The sequence below is a fragment of the Patella vulgata genome, chromosome 4, assembly GCF_932274485.2.
Source record: "Patella vulgata chromosome 4, xgPatVulg1.2, whole genome shotgun sequence".
Lineage (NCBI taxonomy): Eukaryota > Metazoa > Mollusca > Gastropoda > Patellidae > Patella > Patella vulgata.
Genome location: NC_065882.2, coordinates 49,773,143 through 49,794,904, shown reverse-complemented (window position 1 = coordinate 49,794,904; position 21,762 = coordinate 49,773,143). Strand labels below are relative to the sequence as shown.

Sequence of the window (21,762 nt, the reverse complement as noted above, 5' to 3'; positions counted from 1 at the left end):
GTTAATACAGAAACAAGCCACTTTAAAAGTTCTTATTTTGTAACCGTGTCACAGTATTCCTTTCGAAATCCAGACTTGTTTTGGTGCGATTCATATGCAAATGTTCACAGCTCAAAATATTATGAATTAATAAATTAAAACATTATTTAATGATATAATAAATGGTAGTTAATAGTATAGAAATTATATGCTTACAACCTTCTAATAGAAAACATTGAATTGGCGACTATTTTCTCCCAGCATTCAATTTCAAGATGGATGCGCCCTTGCGAATGCAAGTGCTTGGAAGAATAGGCAATATCATTTATCATCATTCACAATTAAAAACAACGCTACTGTCAGGTAATTAATTGATGAAAGTGCAATTCAGAGAGAAATTAAAAAAAGAAAAAATTTAATGTGAACTGAGTCGGGATATGGTCATTACCGTAAACCAAAACGGCTTAGATCTAATTCACCTTGCTCAAAACGGGCATGATTCATTGATTGCATAGCATAGTTTGTCAAACCAGCAAACAATTATATATATTTGTCTTTAAGGATACATTCCCACGAAAGTATTTATCAGGTAGTTATTTCCCCCATAAAGTGGCAATTTTGGATATACATATATGAAGTGTATATAATTATATATGGACTAAAAACATTCAAACTAATTTTGCTTCAAATCCTTCTCAAACATTGTAATTGCCAAGGAATGCCTTGCTATAAAAATTTGATCAAACCCGGTCATGTTTATGTCACGTGACTTACCTCTCTCAGAAGTTAGAGGAGAATTCATTGCATACATAAGACGATGTTGTCTTTAATCGCCGGGCTGTCGATTAGGGGAACCCTTACATTTTTGTCCTGTATACGCTCCATGAGTGTTTTTTGGGGGAATCCAGTATTTTTCTAGTAAGATTGGATATCTCTACTTTCCATATACCAAAATTGTCATAATTTTATTGGAAATAACCACCCGATAAATATTTTTCTGGGAACCCATCTTTAAAATAGTTAAAGATATGACACGTCATTATGTAAGATTTCGATAAAGAGCTTGCCATTCTTGCTATAATAATAGTTCGAAAATAGATAATGTAAAATGAATAATTTAAAAATTTCATTCCAATTACTCAGCTTTGAGCGAAGATATTAGCCTTTGAAGGTCTGACAAGACGTGTGCCATAATTGCAACAGTACCCGGACCACAGACCACTCGGACCAAGACCAATCGGACCAAAACAGAGACCACTTGGACCAAAATAGAGACTATTCGGACCAATCTAAAAGACTACTCGGACCAATCTAAAAGACTACTCGGACCAACCGTAAAGACCACTCAGACCAATCAGTTTACATGTATATTGGAAGACCACACAGACTAATATTTATATTTGCAACTCGGACCAACCCAAAGTGCCGCTTCTCAGACCATTATGTAGCTTCACTTATTCATTTAAAAAATAAAATACAGATTTTAAATAAATATTATTTATTATCAAATCACAATACAAAGAGGCGAATAATTTATAGGTGAATCTATACATAATTTAACAATGTCTTCATTACTAGATGTGAGCTATGGGTAAGTACAATGTACATAACAGCAAATATTCATATTTATTACATTCAACAATTTATTAAATATTTTTTTATTTTTTTTTAACGTTTTTGATATGCCCGTCTTTATTGACCACTACTCACTTATCATCTTTTAATTGATCTTCTTTGATGTGCTTCATTTTGATCCTCTTAAAACAATTGATTAAAACAAACACAATTGATTAAAACAAACACAATTTATTAAAACAAACATAATTTATTAAAACAAACACAATTTATTAAAACAAACACAATTTATTAAAACAAACACAATTTATTAAAACAAACACAATTTATTAAAACAACAATTTATTATTGGTCCAAGTAGTCATAATAAAACAAACACAATTTATTAAAACAAACACAATTATTTATCTATTAAAAAACTTAGTCCGTTTAGTCTTTCTGTTTGGTTCGAGTGGTCTTTTTGTTTGGTCCGAGTTATCAAAAGTTATTAACCGATCTGTATGAAATTTATATGCATCATTTAAATTAGTAAAACAAAGAAGCCTATTGAATTTCAGCTATTTCCGTTCATTACATCTAGAGTTATGGCCCTTATTTCACTTTGTTGAATCTTGTGAACGCTCTAATGACATAAGTTATCAACCGATCTGTATGAAATTGATATGCATCATTTAGATTAGTGAAATGAAGAAGCCTATTGAATTTCCGTTAATTACGCCGTGCGTTATGGCCCTTGTTTCACTTTGTTGTACCTTGTAAATGCTCTAACGACAAAAGTTATTATCCGATCTGTATGAAATTTATATGTATCATTTAAATTAGTAAAACGAACAAGCCTATTGAGTTTCAGTTATCACCTAAATTAGGGAAATGAAGACGAACAAGCCTATTGAATGTCAGCTATTTCCGTCAATTACGTCTAGAGTTATGACCCTTGATTTACTTTGTTGAACTTTGTGAACTTTCGGACAACAAAAGTTATCATCCGATCTGTATGAAATTTATATGCATTATTTGAATTAGTAAAACGAAAAAAACCTGTCGAATTTGAACAATTTCTGTAGATTGCTTCCAGAGTTACGGCCCTAGTTTTAGTTTTTAGAACCTTGTGAACCTTCAAACAACGAAAATTATAATGTCATCTGTATGAAATTGTCTATTAAATTCCCCTAATTACCTACAAAAGAATAAATATGTGACAACCTTTGTCGACTGCTCTGACGATTTAGCTGCTGTGGGCGTATGTTTTGTTGCCTGGCAACCTATCTTTCAGTTACTAAGAAGGAATAAATGTTGCCATACAACGAATAGAACCATTGTATGGTTTAAACAGTCGTCCGATATGTTGCATCCGACGGTTGTATGGATTAGTTGTATCGTGTAAACGCCGCTTTAGGAATGACAAAAGTTTTTGCAAGACGGGTTTCAAAGCTCTTGACTGCGGATCAGAAACGTGTTAGATTCTTGATGTCTGGTGACAATCTGCGCTGTTTTGAAGCAGATCCATATAATGTTTTGGCCAGATTTGTAACCATTGATGAGACCTGTTTCCAAAAATGAAAAAAGGAACTAACCGGTCGTAATTTTCCTAGTAATGATGACGTCATGTCAGCTGTAGACGACTTTTTTTTAGGGTGGCTGAAGAAAATTCCTTCAGACTGGCATCCAGGCATTGCAACATCATTGGCAAAAGTGTTTACACCTCGAAGGGTACTATGTAGAAAAATAAATGGAAACCATCGCCTGTGTACAGGTCTGTCACAGATAGGCTTAGAACTTTTCAGCCAGCCCTTGTATACATGTATATGACGTCAATGATAGCTAAATGTACATAATCTCGCTTGGGCGAGATTCGATAGTTGGGAGATAACTCTGACTATGTTGACATGAGCATTGCCTGTTTTGTCCAGTGTATCCGGTTCTGATCGGAATGTTTTTTAAGCCAACAGCCTATGACAGTTACACTTACACTCCTGCGTTACCAGAAAAGAGTTTTGCTCAATTGCCACACTTTGCGCAATGCTTAGAGCTTCAGTATTTATTATGGAAAATGAACAGGGGCTAACGACAAATGCAATCTGGACATGCATTCTCTATCAATCAAGTCATATGATAAACAAAGCTGTTAAAAATAAATTCTAGCAGCATTGAGACTAAGAGGGATTTGAAGCAAAATTTTGATAGATGAATTAGTTTCAGTGTATTTTAGTCCAAATATATAGTCAAATCACACATTTTGTATGCGGGAAGGTATCTTTAAACTATTCTACTTTAAAATAAGGAATTTTTCTCATATACATACTGTACTTGTATGTGTTTATCTGTTTTTGTTTTTACAGGTAGAAAGATACCATATCTTAGACTACATACAAACTCTTTCACAGAAAAATATCTTTTAAGATGTATGAACTCAACGGTTAATAATGTATTCAGACATACATATTCAAGCACTGCAGCACAATATGAACAGACAGGGCTTAAATTAGCTTTTCGATGTCAAGATAATAACCCAGTATGTACAATAAACAATTTTTTTCCCAATTTTCTAAATATAATCTCTAATAATATAATGATTTATTGTACTTGTATTCTATACATATTCAATCCTTTTCAGGCAAATCATACAATTGATCAGGAAGGTCTATTTTATACTGTGTCAAGTGAAGACTACAAGAGATATTTACATAAGGCGATAAATACAGAATTTAGTGCACAGGTATTTTACAAATTTGAAACTTCAGATCTAATACAGTGTATTATTTTTGTATTATATTGCAGAAAAATGTATGTTTTTTTTTAATTTTATAAACAGGTAAAAGTATTTGCTGAATCCTGTATCATGATCAGAAAGCCAGCCTTAGAAATGATAGATTATATACGAAATAGTGATCCTAATAGACCTGTAGCAAGAGCTATTTTTTGTATCCTTTTTATACATACAAGGTATTTAATGTTGTATTTATTTTCTACAGAATACATCAACAATTCTGAAAGTTAGGATTTTAGTATGATACTGGGGTAGTTCCATTATGCCCACCCAACTTAAGAAAATATTTCATTCTTTAAAAATCATGTATTGTTAAATATGAAAATTGTTTTGTTATTCCTTTATTCAACCATTAGATGGTCATACTGGAGCTGGTAAAACTATGAGTTTATGTCATGTAATACATTATTGTTCTACGGAAAATTGGTTAATAGTTCATGTACCGTGGCGTAAGTATTTTATTGACGATTTTGAAATTATGAATTCAAGTTGATAGTTTACTATGTGGAGCTAGACACATCGCAAATTGACAAATCCTGTCTTCATTAGCCCAGTTGGTGCAGAACAGTGGGCGAAATTTTTAGTTGGAAATTTAATCCTTTTCATAGCGTATAATGATGGCAAAATCCTAGTATACGTTAAACCCAATTTCATTTCGTTTTTGACAAATGGGCAAAACTTCTAACTGGAAATTTAATCCTTTTCATAGTGTATAACATTGGTAAAGTCCTAATATACTATTACTGTATTTTGATTTTATGATTTCAGCTGCAAAGTGGAATAAAAGAAATAGGGAAATTGCTGTGTCTCCTTTTAAAGAGGGGCGTATCGATTTACCATTAGATGCTGCCGAATGGTTACTTCACTTCCGCACACAAAATATAGATTTACTAAAAGAACTCACAGTATGTAATAATGTTTGATTTAGATTTATGTTAAATTTCAAGGCGTGAAAAAGATTCAAAACAAAGTCACTGACACACTTGTATTCCATATAATTGTGTCAGTGTTATTTCAGGTATCTGAATTTGTCTTCAAACTCAAGACAATTATTAAACATTTGGTTTTTAGATGTTATTAATGTCCAATTTAAAATTTGAAAATACATGCACATTCATTTCAGTGTCAGTTTTCATATACATGGAGTAAAAGAGAGTCAACAGAACCTGGAACTCCTCTAATAGATATTGTCGATTTTGTAAGTATCATTTAAAGCAAACGGCCTAGACTACATTTGAAAATACAATAATTATTAGATATCCAAATAATAATTTCACAAAAATAGACTGATATCCCTTTAAAGATGGGTTCCCGCGTACAAACTGGGTGATTTAATGGTATATATGGACTAAAAACATATTCAAACTAATTAATTTGTCATAATGTTGCTTCAAATCCTTCTCAAACATTGTAATTGCGAAGGAATGTCCTGCTATAAAAATTCAATCAAACCAGGTCATGTTTACGTAACGTGACTTACCTCTCTTAGAAGTCAGAGGAGAATTTATTGCATACATAAGACGATGTTATCTTTAATCGCTTACTATTTATTACAATATCGAATCCTAATTAAATTCTCGGTTTATCCACTATCCGCGTCTTTTTCCGTCATTTTTATCTCAGAAAGTGTTGTACGTCTAACTCTTCATAAAGTTTATCAACTTGTACATCAAGCGCTTAATGTTCGCGTGTGACCTTTGACATCACGCGTGCAGAAATTCCTAATCGTTCATTAGGGGAACCCTTACATTGTTGTCCTGTATACGCTCCATGAGTGTTTTTCGGGGAATCAAGTATTTTTCTAGTAAGATTGGATATCTCTACTTTCCATATATACCAAAATTACCATACTTTTATTGGAAATAACCACCCGATAAATACTTTTCTGGTAACCCATCTTTAAATGAGTAAATAAGTCCATGAGCAAAATAACTTTTTTTATTTTCAGCGAGTGTTGAGGCGTTTTCTACACATGAAGTGGCTTATTATAGCTATTTTCATTAAGATTAAAATATCAGTCTGGTTAAGCAAGTCGTGCTGGAAATTAAGTTGCGATCAAATTATACACTTGAACAATATGCAGAGAAAAACAACATATTAATATATTACACATCCGTAATATGCGATTTGTGATAATATTATTGTATGAGAATGGCGATTTGTACATACTGCATACATTGATCAGCACATTTTCAATGTATATTAATATTTGATATTAAAATCTTTGCAACGTTATTCCCTTTGCTGTTCCGTAATCTATGACTGACCTGACAACGAGAAAGCTTTTTATTGACTGAAATTGTTGTGGCAATAGGAGCCTGCCAGCTGAAATCTTTTTATTATGAATTCAACAAATTCAAGTCACACGATCGACAAAAGCAATATTGAGATCGAAATCCCCCCATACCAAGTATATAAGTCACAAGTGAAGTATGGGAGTTTTTAGAATTTCCCGTTAAGCATGACAGCAATGAAATCCGGTCAGTTGACCAAGAAAACACCACATTTGATGTAAATCATAAAAGAGGGCCTTCGAATTTTCACAGTGAAAGACTGTCAAAATTTAACAGCATTTTTAAAATGTATTTCCTATATCGCGATATTAATCGTATCATAGACTATGAATTGTGATGCACATCGTATCGTGGCCTGGCATATCGATGCTGACCTATTATTAGATAACTGGTACTCACAATAAACAAAAAGTGATATATCACAAAGTAAAAAGGGTTAGCCTTATTACCTATCACAAGACACATTTAACTACAGTTAAAACTGCTTGGTAGAAGGTAACTTTAGGGCAATGGCCACAGTTGAGCCACTGTCCAAGATGTTTATACAAAAGCACCCAAAAATTGTTAGCAATGAGAACTTACCTAAATTGGGAGGTAGTATCATCAATCATTAATGGATTATTTTTTCTTTCAGGGTTTAAGTCGTAATAAATTCGCATCCGATTGTGTTGGTGTTTTAATGAAAGAAGTGAAAAAATATGCTTGTGATAAAAGGTTTGTAAATTTGTATTAATACATGTAGACTATGATAGCTGCTTGACGCCATAGAGTTGGTAGACTTTGTTTTATTGTTTATCATTCTGAGATGTTACAAAATTGTTTAAGGCATCTTTGGGTTAAAGTAGACAAAATAAATGCCAGGATAGCTCTTTACCCTCGTTCCTATGCTAGACTGACCTCCCATTCAAAACTTACTTTTCCGACAGACACTTGCCTGCGATATCACCCTAGGTGGAAGCAGATGTAAAGCTTGAATAAATTGAATATTACTCTTGTCTGCATGTTTCAGCCTATAATATATTATAGCGCCCATCTCAGGTGGTTATGTATAATTCATGGAAATGAAGAACAAACATATTTATTGATATTATATTTTAGAGTAAAAGTTTTAGTTGCTATAGATGGGGTCAATGGTTTATATTCACAATGTGCTTTGAAAACAGAAGAAAAGGAAAATGTAAGTTGATTGTTATTTCAAACATAACCTGGAGGTCACAGGTTAGATCCAGGTGTTGACCAAAACAGTTCCTCTGGATTTTCTGGCTTGGTTTCCTCTTGTCAGTGATGTAGGAACTAGGAACAATGTCTAGTTATTCAAATGAGATAAACAACGGAGGTCCCATGTGCATGTTGGCATGCCAGTTAAAGAACTCTTGACAGTTGGAATTCAATATATAGGAGTAGGTCGTAGTGCTGCTGTCCGGACAAAATGTCCCTCATTGTAAACCACATGTTGTATACCCATCTTTATTAGCCCAGATGGAGTAGAAAAGTAGGATGTTAAATAAACCCGATTTCATTTCATTTATTTCAAACATTTGAACACAAACTTTGCATACTGCTTTCAGATGTTTTCATTATTTTCATAGTACTCATTGGCCACTTTTTTTGTATTTTTTCAAGGTTCTAATAGAAAATGTATCCTTAGTTCGTACCTTTCGGAAATTGCTGCACAATGATTGGGTGAGATATTAAAACAGTGTTTAATATGTTGTTAGAGATATAATACATAAAATATTGGCATAGTGAAATTACTAATGTAGTACATTAGAAATCATAGAAACTTGTATTTTATTGGTACATAATATGATTAAAAAAAGTACAATTTGATTTCTGATTATTTTCACAAGATAATGGAATTTGGTGTGGCATGATAATGGAAATTGGCGTGGTCATGATAATGGAAATTGGTGTTGTCATGAAATTGGCGTGGTCATGATGATGGAAATTGGAGTTGTCATGATAATGGAAATTGGTGTCTTGAAAGTCTATGTATAGTCTATACTGCCATTTACCAAACAGTCACTCTTCTAATATATCTTACACATTTTTCAGTCTAATGGTTTTGTAGTTTGTACAGTTGATATAAACGCCAGTCATTATAGCACCAGAGAAAATCACACACCAAGATATTTATTAGGCAAGCAGGTTAGTACCAGTATATCCATAATCCATAATTACATATGAAGTAATGTCAAAAACTTGAAAACATGTATCTCATTTTCGTTTAATTAAAACTTGATTGTTATGACATTAATGAAAAAAGATTGAGCCAATTCATATTTTTGTTTCGTTATAGTAATACGAATTGTTATAGTAATACGAATTGTTATAGACATTCTGTCTGTTTCCTATTTTAAACAAGAGCATCGCTAACGCAGCAATATACGTCCACATTCCTGTTTTGTTTGATATGGTCCAGTTTGCATTGAGGGTCTGTGAAATAAAACTGGGTTGTATGACTGCTATCAGTATAACATTTCGTTCACATTAACAGAACACAATTTTTATTTTAAAACAATCGATGTCTTTATTCTAAAAGCATGACGTTTTTTTTTTGTTTTTTTTTGCTTGATTGATAACGATAAGAGAATACTTGTGGAAACGTCGTGCTTTTAGAATAAACTAGTGATTGTATCCCATAAAAACTGTGTTCTGTTAATTTGTTCCCTGATCGCTAAATGCCACTTAAAGAATAACTAGAAATGGGCGTGGCTCTGCCCCTGGGGGTCGGGCATGCACCAAAAACAATAGGGATCTTCCTTGGGGTATAAGGAATAAGTATACCAAGTTTGAAGAAAATCCAGTAAGAATTGCGCCCTGTAGGCGACACAAAGACACACGAAAAGAAAATGGGCGTGGCTCTGCCCCTGGGGGTTGGGCATGCACCCCAAACGATAGGGATGTTCCTTAGGGTACAAAGAATGTGTATGCAAAGTTTCAAGATTATTAGTTAAGAAATGTGGCCTGTAGACGACAAACAAACAAATACTAGAAATGGGCGTGGCTCTGCCCCGGGGGGTCGGGCATGCACCAAAAACAATAGGGATCTTCCTTGGGGTATAAGGAATAAGTATACCAAGTTTGAAGAAAATCCATGAAGAATTGCGCCCTGTAGGCGAACCACAGACACACACACACACACACACACACACACACACACACACACACACACACACACACACACACACACACACACACATACATACATACACACACACACACACACAGACAGGGGCGACGGCATAATACGTTCACATTATGAATGTGGACGTATAAAAAGCAATAAATGAGCATTCAATTAGTTTATTCATAAGTGTTTATTTCATTATATTACAATTGTGTGTTCAATTTGTTTATAAATAAGTGTTATTTCAGTACATTGCAATTGTAAAACACATCTCATTATTTAAAACTAACTTTTTCACCACTAGGGATTTGAAGTAATGGACCCATTCATACCTGTGCTGGTACCGATATATACAGATAAAGAGATTTACAGTTGTTTATGCTATTACTCTGATAGGAATTGGATTCAACATCCTAATGGTAACTAAACTAATATTTTTTGCATGTCTATATTGTTCATTTGTCCGGCAGTCAGTACAGTTTTAAATTGAATTTCACCAAACTTACATCATAAGAATGGTCACTAGAGAATTCTGTAAAGTTTTTACAATTGACAAACCCTATACATTACTTCACATCAATATATCTCTGAACTTTGAAAAATTGATTTACAAGAAAAGCCCCATTATGAATAGAAAATTGTAGGGTTGTTATATTACTGCTTGTTCACATTAATTGGGATGTTTCTTAGACTTGCTGGTATTGTTCAGTTACTGTAGTTAAAAGGAAAATTTAACTTGAGGTTGGGTGGCCAGGTGGTCTAATGCATACATATTAGATTATAAGGTCTGTCAATTGTTATGTTAGAGATCCTGTGCTTGTATGTCATAACTAAGGAGTAGGGTTGCCTGCCTAATCTGGCGCCAAGTGAATTATTGAAATAAAAATATACCATGTGAGTGCCAAAATGTCCTAGTTTGTATTGAGTGGGTGTTAAACACTGTGTCTCTATTTTTGAAGGGTGATTTAAGCAATTTTGTGATTTGTTAAAACCCACATTGTCCAAGAGAAAACATTTTTTCGTTGTCAACATTTGATGTTACGTCAGTTAAACACAAACTTCTTAAAGATGTTGTTAAGACTGTAGTCACTATACTGTGAAAGAAAATCCTAAAAGGAAATGAAAGCAGAGCCTTATTTTATAAATCACTGTAAATGTAACATTCTCTTTGGGAGAGGGGGTCCTTGGAATCTTGTGGCAATTGTTCAACAGGTCATGAAAGAACTCAATTGTAATTCATTGCCTTACCAAAACTTTATAGACACTTGTCAGTTTGAATTATTTTCAAAACTTTATAACCTTTATATACACAGCTAGGATGACTACGCTGCTGGTTTCTGTTGTCTGACAACCTGTTGTTAATTGTAGTAATTCCATCTACATGTACGGTAAATCTGATATTAGTAAAATGATGTAGTATTGGCTGATTTAAGTGATATTCTTGAATATTCAGTAGAAAGGTATAATATGTTTGTTTGGTTTTTTTAACAAAATAACTTTTCTTCTCTTTATAGGTAAAACTGATGAAGGTTTAAAAGAAATTATCTTTTTAAGTAATCACAATCCATATACATTAGCCAGAGTATGCTCCTCTAGATAATATATAGTTTCAAAGACAAGAATAAAGTGGACAGACATAATACTTTTATTGTGCTACATAAACATGTGAATATTCATCAGTTGACATGAGTTCATAATGTGATGTGTTATAGTGACTATAGAGATATGTATTTATGAAATAAATAGACATTTTGTTGAATATAGTGCATCACTTATTCTTCATAACTTGGAAATATACAGCGTGGTTTCCATTGTTGGTAAAGCCAGGCCTCCTCATTATCATTGTCTCTGGTGTAACCTTGGTCTGGCGAAAAATCTGAAGAAAATAGAAATATTTTTTATTATATCAGTGATCATGATTAGTATTTAAAATTATGATTTTCACAATATAATTTTGAATTTGGTGATGTACTTGTGTGATCCAAACAAGACATGAAGTGTATCCACAGAAAGAGCACCAAGATCTGATTTTGATACAAACCTGCTCTCCGCCATTTAGAAAATTATGCAGAAATTAAAAAGATGTGACTTTGATTTAGTTGAAAAATGAAAGTGTTGATTTGATGTATTCATTTGTTTCGCCAGATCGAAAACTTTGTACATAATACATTTCATGTCCTTGAGTAGTCAACAGCCGAAGTCAAACAGACGTCTGCTGATAACAAAATGAACATTTAATTATATAGTCTAGCACTTGGTCAATCATTTATAGAAATAACACATCAGATCAGGGTCATTCCATGTCAAGTAGACCAAATTTTCAGAAGGTTGGGAACATGACCCCCTCCAAAAAAACATGAAATTATTGCGACATGAAATTATTGCGAGTTGGGGCGGTGAAACATAATTAAGACATGAAATTATTGCGAATTTCTATAGGGGGGGGAAATTATTGCGACATGAAATTATTGCGAATTTAAATAATGTTTTTTAGTAAATTTGTCTATAAAATGTGGTAGATTGTTAATTTTGAGGTGACAGTCAGCTCTTTAAAACATCGGTTGATTGGTGATCATTAGTAACAGCAAATAGTGTAAACTTGTCATTTTGTACCAACCTTCGATACCACTGTCTACCATTGTGATGCATTCGATAATATTTATCCATTTTTTGAAGAAAATCGATGAATTAATTTTATTTTATCAAAAAAGCAGGGGGTGTAACTCTGTATGTAATATACTATTCAAAAAAAGTAGGGGATATTTGATTTTGGGGGCATAATACTAAAATATGCAAATGACTACGAAAAAAGTCACTATAGAACCTAACAGAAGAAACATTTCCAGTTACATGTGACGCCCAAACGCACCAATAGCTACAGCATGGAATACATGTGATGCTTGGGATTCATCATGGGGGTCCAACCCAAGATTTGCACGACTCTGACTTTGAATGTTACAGTCATTGTGGCATTGAATTCCAGGGTGGAAACATCAGTTTAATTGTTTTAGTGACCAGAAAACAAATTTTGATATGCGTCGGCTTACCCAAAATGAAAGGTTACGTGCCCTTGGCATGCTACAGATCGGCACAACACAGGCGGTTGTGGCGCGGACGATGAATGTTTCTCAGTCTGTCATAAGCAGGCTATGGTCCAGATACCGTGATACACAATCTGTACAGGACAGACCACGATCAGGTCTACCAAGGGCGACAACTCACACTGGTGTGAGAGTGAGTGGCCAGACGATTCGGAATCGACTGCATAGGGGTCACCTTCGCGCCCGACGTCCTCGCGTGATCCCTTGTTTGAGAGATCATCACATTCAGGCAAGACGTCGTTGGTGTAGAGATCGTAAACACTGGGATAATCGACGCTGGAGCAATGTGATGTTTTCAGATGAGTCAAGGTTCACTGTTGATTTTTTGGACAGACGTAGGAGGGTGTGGCGTCGTCGAAACGAGCACTTTCAAGACATTAACGTCGTCAGACATGATCGATTTGGGGGTGGTTCTGTTATGGTGTGGGGAGGCATCACTGTTGCTGGAAGAACGGCTTTACATGTTGTTGCAGGGCGTGTTACAGGCCAGTACTACCGGGACAACATCTTGGCAGTCCATGTTGTGCCGTTCGCACGACGTCATGGCCGCCGTTTCATCTTCCAGGATGACAACGCAAGATGTCACAGGGCCAGGATCGTTACAGTTTACCTCCAACAACAGAACATCACCACATTACCTTGGCCAGCACTGAGTCCCGACCTCTCCCCCATCGAGCATGTCTGGGACATGCTTGGACAGAGGTTACGTCAACGTCAACAACGTCCTGCCAATGTCCAAGAACTTGCTGCTGCGTTGCAACAGGAATGGGACAATCTGGACCAAAATGACCTTAGACGTCTCATTAGGAGTATGCCACGTCGGATCAATGCTTGTTTGGCAAACAGAGGAGGATTTACCTGTTACTGACTTGGTTGTGATGCTGTGGTAACTTTGCTGTTTGACCCCGGGTATCATTTTACCCTTATAATGGTCAGTCTGTGCTTTACTTAGTCTAACGATCATTTGGAATAAATCGATGAATGTGAACTTCATTTCATTTTGTCATTTGTTTCTTCGTCAGTTTCATTAGGTGACTTTAATAACACTTAAAAATCAAATATCCCCTACTTTTTTTGAATAGTATATTATAGGAGGCACTAAAACGTCTGTTTAACAATAAAGTGGCAATGGAAAAGAGATACTAGATGATCGTGACAAAACTCGGTACTTTTATTTTATTCAATCAGTATCAAATAATGTGTGGTTACGCGTGAAAACAATGACCAGGTTAGTTGTTTAATAAAACAAAAGATTAATTAATAGATAATCCCGGGTTACATTTCTTTTTACCTGATCAGTGGGGGTCCAGTTAATTAACTACTACTCACAGGATTAGCTGGGGTGTTACAAAGAACGAAAAGATGGTAACATTCAACAATGGCCGTTGAATGGGCGATGTTTTGTTGAATTTATTTGTAAAATAGTGACCGCTGGCCGCGTTAGAGGTGTGACCATTTAATAAAGAGATGAAACAACAGAATTTTTACAGGGGGAATTTATCGTGACCGCTTACAAGGAGATGTCGCTGAATAGGATTGGCTGCTCATACAGATTCTAATGTACTTATTGGGACTCTTTCTTGGGAAGAGAAATGAAGGGGGAGTAATTCAATGTGGCCGACATTTGAACGAATTTTCACGAAATTATTGCGAACATGAAATTATTGCGAGAGGGCCTCGCTCGCAATTTTCGCAATAATTTCATGCTCGCAATAATTTCATGTTTTACAGTATAAAATATATATGTTATAGAAAATGGGCCTGTTTGATTTGTCCACTGATAGGCGAGCCAGTTTTCTACATGGCATTTGCTGGTCAGGTTACCGTGTATCAAAGCAAATCAAGTGACCTGGCTGATAAACAATATGGCGATGGATAATATTTATTAAACCAGTTACATGACATGTTTTAATCAAAAACCGAATTCATGAAAGCATGACTACCAGTAAGTGACCGTAAAATAAGCAGAAAATTATTATTAGTAATATTACCAAGAAAAAATAAATGACATATGAACATCTGGTTTTAAGAAGCTCCAATCCCACTTCAAAATATTTGGTTTAATTTTAACGCTTTAAAATTAGTGTTTTTTTATGGCATTCCTAAATAACGTGAATAGTTCATTTGTTCCACATTTTGCCACCTCCTGGGCGAAAAGTATGTATTGGACAATGAGTGTGATGCTAAATTCGTAATCTACACCAAAAGTTGTCTTAGATTACAAAGTTAGAGAGTTCTACTCCTATTAGAAACCATCCGAAAACCTGAAAAAAATTACTGAATTTATGATCCACTTCAGTACCCTAATTTCAAATGGCCATATCTCAGCGAGTTTTCGACCTGGTGAGGTGAAATTTCGGATTTGTTAGTTTAAAGCCATATACTATAACATATATTTTTATAATTTTTATACGCCTACATTTTCATGTGGACATTCTACCGGTCACAATTTTTATTTGATTTTGATGAAACTTGAAATATAGGTCTATCTGCCAAAGATCTTAGTTCCTTTTGATATTGGCATGTATCGGACCATAACTTCATGGATTATAGCCCCTGATTGTACAAAATATCACGTTTTTAGCTTGTGGACACTCTAGAGGCCACAATTTTCATCCAATATTGATGAAACTTGGAATGCATGTTTATAATCTAAAGATCTTGATTCCTTCCTATATTCACGCATATCGGATTGTAACTTTCTGAATTATGGCCCCTGGTTGTACGAAAAATCACGTTTTAAGCGTGTGGTACCTCTAGAGGTCACAATCATGATCCGATTTAAAAAAAACGTTCGAATATATCATCGTAGTGTCGGTTGAGTTCGAATTTCATGAAAATCGGACCAAAACTGCCGGACAAAATGGACGTCCCTCGTAAGCAAATAGTATAAACATATGGTATATCAAGGTTGTGGGCCCTCTAGAGGTCACAATTGTGATCTGATTTTGATGAAACTTGAAATACATGTCGTAACCCAAAGATCTTGGTTCCTTTCGATATTTGCACATATCGGATCATAACTTCCTGAATTATGGCCCTTGATTGTACGAAAAATTCTGTTGTTAGCTTGTTATCCCTCTAGAGGTTACAATTTTTATCCGATTTAAAAAAAGTGTGAACATTTCGCCGTTACACCTTAATGATGGTTGAGTTTGAATTTTGTGAAAATCGGTCCAAAACTGCCACGCAAAATGGCCGTCCCTCGTACGCAAATAGTGTAAAAATATGGTACATCAAGGTTGTGGGCCCTCTAGAGGCCACAATTTTTATCCGATTTTGATGAAACTTTAAGTTTATGTTTATATCACAAAGATCTTGGTTCCTTTTAATAATCGTGCATATCAGAACTTAACTTCTTGGATTATGGCCCCTGATTGTTCGAAAAATCATATTTTTAGCTTGTGAACCTGCCAGAAATCACAATTTGTATTCAATATTAAAAACCGTTTTAACATATCACCATTACACATGAATGAGTTCAAATTTCGTAAAAATCAGACCAAAACTGCCTGACAAAAAGGCGGCTCCTTGTACGCAAATAATGTAAAAGTATGTCCTACCAAGGTTATGGACCCTCTAAAGTCACAATTGTTATCAGATTTTGATGAAACTTAAAGTATAAGTTTATATATTTATGTCCCAAAGATCTCTGTTCCTTTCAATATCTGTGCATATCAGACCGTAACTTTCTGGATTATGGCCCCTGATTGTATGTAAACTGTGTTTTTTTAGCTTGTGGATTCTCTAGAGGTCACAATTATTTTATCCGATTTTAAAAAACGTTTAAATATATAACCATTCCACCATTGTGAAGGTTGAATTCGAAATTCGGGAAAATCAAAATGAAACTGCCCGACAAAATGGCTGCTCTTTGTACGCAAATTGTGTAAAGATATGTAATACGAAGGTTGTGGACCCTCTAGAGGTCACAATTTTTATCTGATTTTGATGAAACTTAAATTATATTATTATATCTCAAAGATCTCAATCATTTTTGATATTTGCACTTTTCAGACCATAACTTTCTGGATTATGGCCCCTGATTGTACGAAAAATCGCTTTTGTTATTAGCTTGTTCTATATCCATCTCTTGCAAAATGTGGGCGTATCTTGCCTGCCAACCGCTGGTTTTGGAGGGGGTCATGTTCCCACCTTTGGTCCAATTGATATGGAATTACCCATCAGCCTAGTTATAAGCACGTTAACTGATCTTTTGTTACCTGTTGGGGTTTCTGAATGTCTTCTTAGATTTGTTGTTGAATAACTATACATAGATGGAATAGGGATTGTGTTTGTATCATGCAGAGAACTTATAGGCTCAAGATTATAAAAATCCATTATAGAATATCTTTCATTAATCCCTAATCCTAAGGCTGGTAATTTGTTGGTATTAGTCCTGCTGACAGTTCGATAATTTATTTGAGGTGGTGTGATGTAACTGGCTGGGTATGATGATCTGTGCTCATGCAATGGAGTCTGTGTAAGGAAAAAAATTGAATTCTATGAATACATTCTAATATAATATTACATCCAAAATATTTTAGAAAAAAAACAAGTAGCAAATCTGTTAAAATATTTTGCGTAAATAATTCCTTAAGATGTGTTAATAAATTAAGGATTTAAAGTTTGATACAATTTCAGTAGTAGAACTTCATCTGAACGATATTATATTACCTTTATTGGTGGTAGAGGAGGTAAATCATTGGTATTTAATAAACATAAATCATTACTGAATACATCACTATTACATTCATTGTTGAGCACTACAAAATCCTCATTCCTGGAATAGAGAATGGATCTGATCAACTGTCTGTCATCAGATGATTAAGATATTGATCTGATCAAATAAATAAAAAATTTGGACATAGTCCTTATGTTTATTTAAATATTATGGGTTTGTACAATTTATCTAAAGCTTGCATAAATTGGTTACTTAAACATGCATTATGCAAGAGCAAAATCTGCTTATTACAAGTCTTTCTTTAGGCCTGAAATGTTATCTAAATTATCAATTAGACATTAATTAACTTATCCAGACCATAATAAACTCTCGATGTCAAGGCTAGCCTTCGATGTTGGCTGGATTAGATTCCTATATGCTGCTAACGGCCGTTGATAATTAAATCAACAAAAGTGAATAATCGAGACTAAGCTGTTTATATTAATGATTTTAGTAATGATGACCGAGACTATGCCAAAATTTCACCCGCTTCTTTCTCGGCTCATAGTGGATCAATTTGACTGAAATTTTCAGCAAATTACCTTTACACTATCTAGTTTTTAACTATTATAGCTAGAACTGCCATCTCGTTATCTTATCTCCCATAATGTATCTTTAAAGAGGCCTTATTCAAGAGCTAAATCTGCCTATTGCAGGTCTATCTTTTAAGCCTTAAATGTTATATAAATTATTAATTAGACATTTATTAACTTGCCAAGACCATAATCAACTCTTGATGCCATCAGATGCTCAAACTTTTCAACAGATTAAAATATTACTGACACTTTGAGAGTTAATGATTTAATTTAAAAATGGATAATTGAGACTTGGTTTATTATCTTAACAATGGTAGCAATGACAATCGAGACTACACTGTTCTTCTAACGGTGATAACTCAGCTCAGAATGAAGTAATTTGATTGAAATTTTCAACATATCCCCTTTTCATTAGGTCTATCTGTTTTTATACGCCCATATTTTCATGTGGACGTATATTGTCGTCGCCCCTGTCCGTCTATCCACAATTGTTTGTAAACACTCTACAGGTCACAATTTTTATCTGATTTCAATGAAACTTGAAATATAGGTTTATCACCCTAAGATCTCTATTCCTTTCTATATTGGCATGTATCGGACTGTAACTTCATGGATTATGGCCCCTGATTGTACGAAAATCACGTTTTTAACTTGTGAACACTGTAGAGGTCACAATTTTTATCCGATTTGGTTTAAACTTGAAATGTATGTTTATACCCCACAGATCTCGGTTCCTTTTGATATTCACACGTATCGGACCATAACTTCCTGAATTATGGACCCTGATTGTACGAAAAATCATGTTTTTAGCTTGTGGATCCTATAGAGGTCACAAATTTTATCCAATTTTAAAAAAAATGTGTGAATATATCACCGTTACACCCTAAGGATGGTTGAGTTCGAATTTCGAAAAAATTGGACAGAAACTGACGGACAAAATGGCTGCCCCTCGTTCGCAAATATTGATAAAATATTGTGTATCAGGGTTGTGGACCCTCTGGAGGTCACAATTTTCATCTGATTTTGATGGAATTTGAAATTCATGTTTATAACCCAAATATCTTGGTTCCTTTTGATTTTCGTACATATCGAATCGTAACTTTCTGAATTATGGCCCCTGATTGTACGAAAAATTGCGTTTTAGCTTGTGGTCCCTCTAGAGGTCACAATTGTTATTCGATTTAAAAAAACATGTGACTATATCACCGTTACACACTAAGATCTTGCTTCCTTTTGATAATTGCAGATACCTGAACTTAACTTACTGGATTATGGCCCCTGATTGTTTGAAATATCTTTTTTAAAAAACATTTAAATACATCACCATTCACCCATAATGAAGATTGAATTTGAATTCAGGGAAAACGAAATGAAACTGCCCATTGAAACTTAAAACATATCTTTATATCCCAAAGATCTCAGTCCCTTTTGATATTTGCACATTTCAGGCCATAAATTTCTGGATTATTGCCCATGATTGTACAAAAATTTGTGTTTGTTTTTAGCTTGTTCTCTATCCATCTCTTGGAAAATGTGAGCTTATCCTACCTGGCAGCCGCTGGTTTAACTATTATAGCGAGAACTTTCAGCTCTTTATCTAAATCTTACATACTGCCTCTTTAATTGGAATAGAACTGATTTGAAAAAAAAAAATGTTATTGTAAGTAAAGTATAATACCTGTTTACTCTCGCAATACGAAATTTCATCTGTTTAATATGGTTTTCTACCATCATGGCTTGATCATGTTTAACTTTCACATTCTTGTACTTGGGAGTTCTATTACTTAATCGTTTTCTGTAAGTAAAATGTAATCTAATCATAATTTGGCAAGTCATGATATTTGGAGTTCTATATCTTCTATTTTAGAAAACTTACATTTTTGATAATATATAAAATCTCAATATTCTATTGATAAAATAATAAAAACCTTAGACTTTTTGGATGAGGTAGATCACCAGCTGAGACCATTGGAATATTGATTAAAGATGATTTCAGTTTTTGACTATTTTCTTTATTAGAATAATCCTGAACAATATAAATGCAGCATTACAGTAACTTGATATGACATTTGCTATTCAAATGACTTTTTAACAAGTCTCTATTTTATAATGTGATCATCAACAATGTTACTGATTTGAGAATTTGCATCTTTTGGTAAACTGTCCTTGACAGAACTATGATTAATAAAGAAAAAATTAATCATGATATAAATTCACCCATCACCTTTATTTAAGAAATTGGACATTGAAAGTATAGTTTGTAGCCAAAAAAATATAACTTAGCCAGTTTTGCTCCCTACATAAGAAATTTTCTAATAATCCCCCTCCGAAAGTTATTTGACTTTTTGAGGGTGAGGTGCAGTTTTAGAATTATAAGAAATCATATGATTGATGTATCAGTCAACATTAGGATTAATCTTTGGTGCTACATATTAAAGGATTCTCCAACACTTTAATTGACCTAAGAGTAAAACAGTAGTACCTTCACTTCAGAGGAACTTTTGTCAACATTTAGATTGCACGATCTTCCGATTAAATAACTTGAATAGCTGAAAGAAAATCTATGTCATGAATTTGAAGATCAAATTTTGGTAGCTTACTATATCAATGCAATTCTAACAGAATAATCAAGTTTAGAACACATTAACATCAGTAGTTAAAGAGCTGATTTTCACAAACTGACAAATTTTACTCTTTTATTATATTTTCGAGATCTTACCCAGTAGTATGGTAAATATATTTCACACAACGAGAATGATACTGAATTCATTCATCCCCGATAGGAAGAATTCTCATCAGGAACAAGACAGTCTTTTTTTTTAAGGAAGATATAGGCCTACTGGTTTCAGAGGTTAATTTTTGTAGTATAAACACTCCAAAACGAGTGCTCTAACATGAACCCCCACAAACAATTAATAATATTAGGTCCACAATCAATAGTGAAATTTTATCAAAGATAGGAATTTAACATAACATTCGTGTCTTCGGCTTTGTCAGTAATATTGAAGTGATTTTAAACCTTTGATGATTGTAATTAATAAAAGCTGTTGTAGGCCAATGCACTGGTTTTACATTATGAATATTTTCTTCTTCACCAATTTGTGCCTCACTAATTGTTGCTACTGGTGACGAGTCCTCTGATTCAGCCCTTCTTGCCGTTTGAGATGATCTGAAACGAGAAACTATCCAGTAATAGGCAGTATGGCCTAGGCTAGGCTAATGGTTTTGAACCAACACTGCCACTAGGCATATTGATATTTGGCAAATTGCGTAGAGTTTGATTCGATTCTATATTAATCAAGCAGATAATTGAGCAACACAACGTTCTGTTATAAGTACTAACATGGTCAGAGAATAAAGTTGCCAGATTCCGATATTTTCGTGTAAGACTCAGTCAGTAGGAACTAGGAGTAGGATGGAATGACTCACTTTCCAAAATTCAAGTCAAAGTAATTATCTGGATGTGAATCCATCTGATTTCAGCTGAATGTCTAATTATAGACAACATGTGCTCGACGTGTAATGACTTTATTTTTAAGTAAAGGTGAGTTTTATGATGACAAGTTTCACAAGTAATGTTGAGAAATTATTATGAACCCAATGAATCAAAATAAACACGTGAATGGTTCGTCTGCTTTATTTACTTTTCAGAAGTGC

The 21,762-nt window shown here is 34.1% G+C and overlaps 2 protein-coding genes across 5 annotated transcripts; one reads left to right on the top strand and one right to left on the bottom strand.

Annotated features, from left to right (window-relative positions):
• The first annotated feature begins 224 nt into the window (after positions 1 to 224).
• LOC126819196 (28S ribosomal protein S29, mitochondrial) lies at positions 225 to 11,504 on the top strand. The gene is made up of 13 exons (XM_050547098.1): positions 225 to 342; positions 3,894 to 4,066; positions 4,169 to 4,270; positions 4,367 to 4,475; positions 4,678 to 4,770; positions 5,090 to 5,226; positions 5,445 to 5,519; positions 7,250 to 7,329; positions 7,714 to 7,792; positions 8,239 to 8,298; positions 8,671 to 8,763; positions 10,050 to 10,164; positions 11,260 to 11,504. Exons 1-13 carry the CDS (start codon positions 255 to 257, stop codon positions 11,343 to 11,345), a joined length of 1,290 nt encoding a protein of 429 aa, XP_050403055.1. The 5' UTR covers positions 225 to 254; the 3' UTR covers positions 11,346 to 11,504.
• Positions 11,487 to 21,753, bottom strand: LOC126819197 (uncharacterized). Of its 4 annotated transcripts, none has more exons than XR_007679543.2 (8): positions 21,449 to 21,753; positions 21,125 to 21,274; positions 20,588 to 20,654; positions 20,034 to 20,131; positions 19,784 to 19,900; positions 17,524 to 17,629; positions 17,070 to 17,325; positions 11,487 to 11,621 (listed from the first exon to the last, which is right to left on the bottom strand). XR_007679543.2 is itself a non-coding variant. In XM_050547099.2 (8 exons), the coding sequence occupies exons 1-8, from the start codon at positions 21,576 to 21,578 to the stop codon at positions 11,518 to 11,520; spliced, it is 942 nt and encodes a 313-aa protein (XP_050403056.1). In that variant the 5' UTR covers positions 21,579 to 21,753; the 3' UTR covers positions 11,487 to 11,517. The 4 variants fall into 4 exon arrangements, 2 of the variants coding, with proteins under 2 accessions (XP_050403056.1, XP_050403057.1); XM_050547099.2 differs by having other exon boundaries at positions 21,535 to 21,753; XR_007679544.2 differs by lacking the exons at positions 21,125 to 21,274; positions 21,449 to 21,753 and adding an exon at positions 20,825 to 21,089.
• Positions 21,754 to 21,762: the final 9 nt, after the last annotated feature.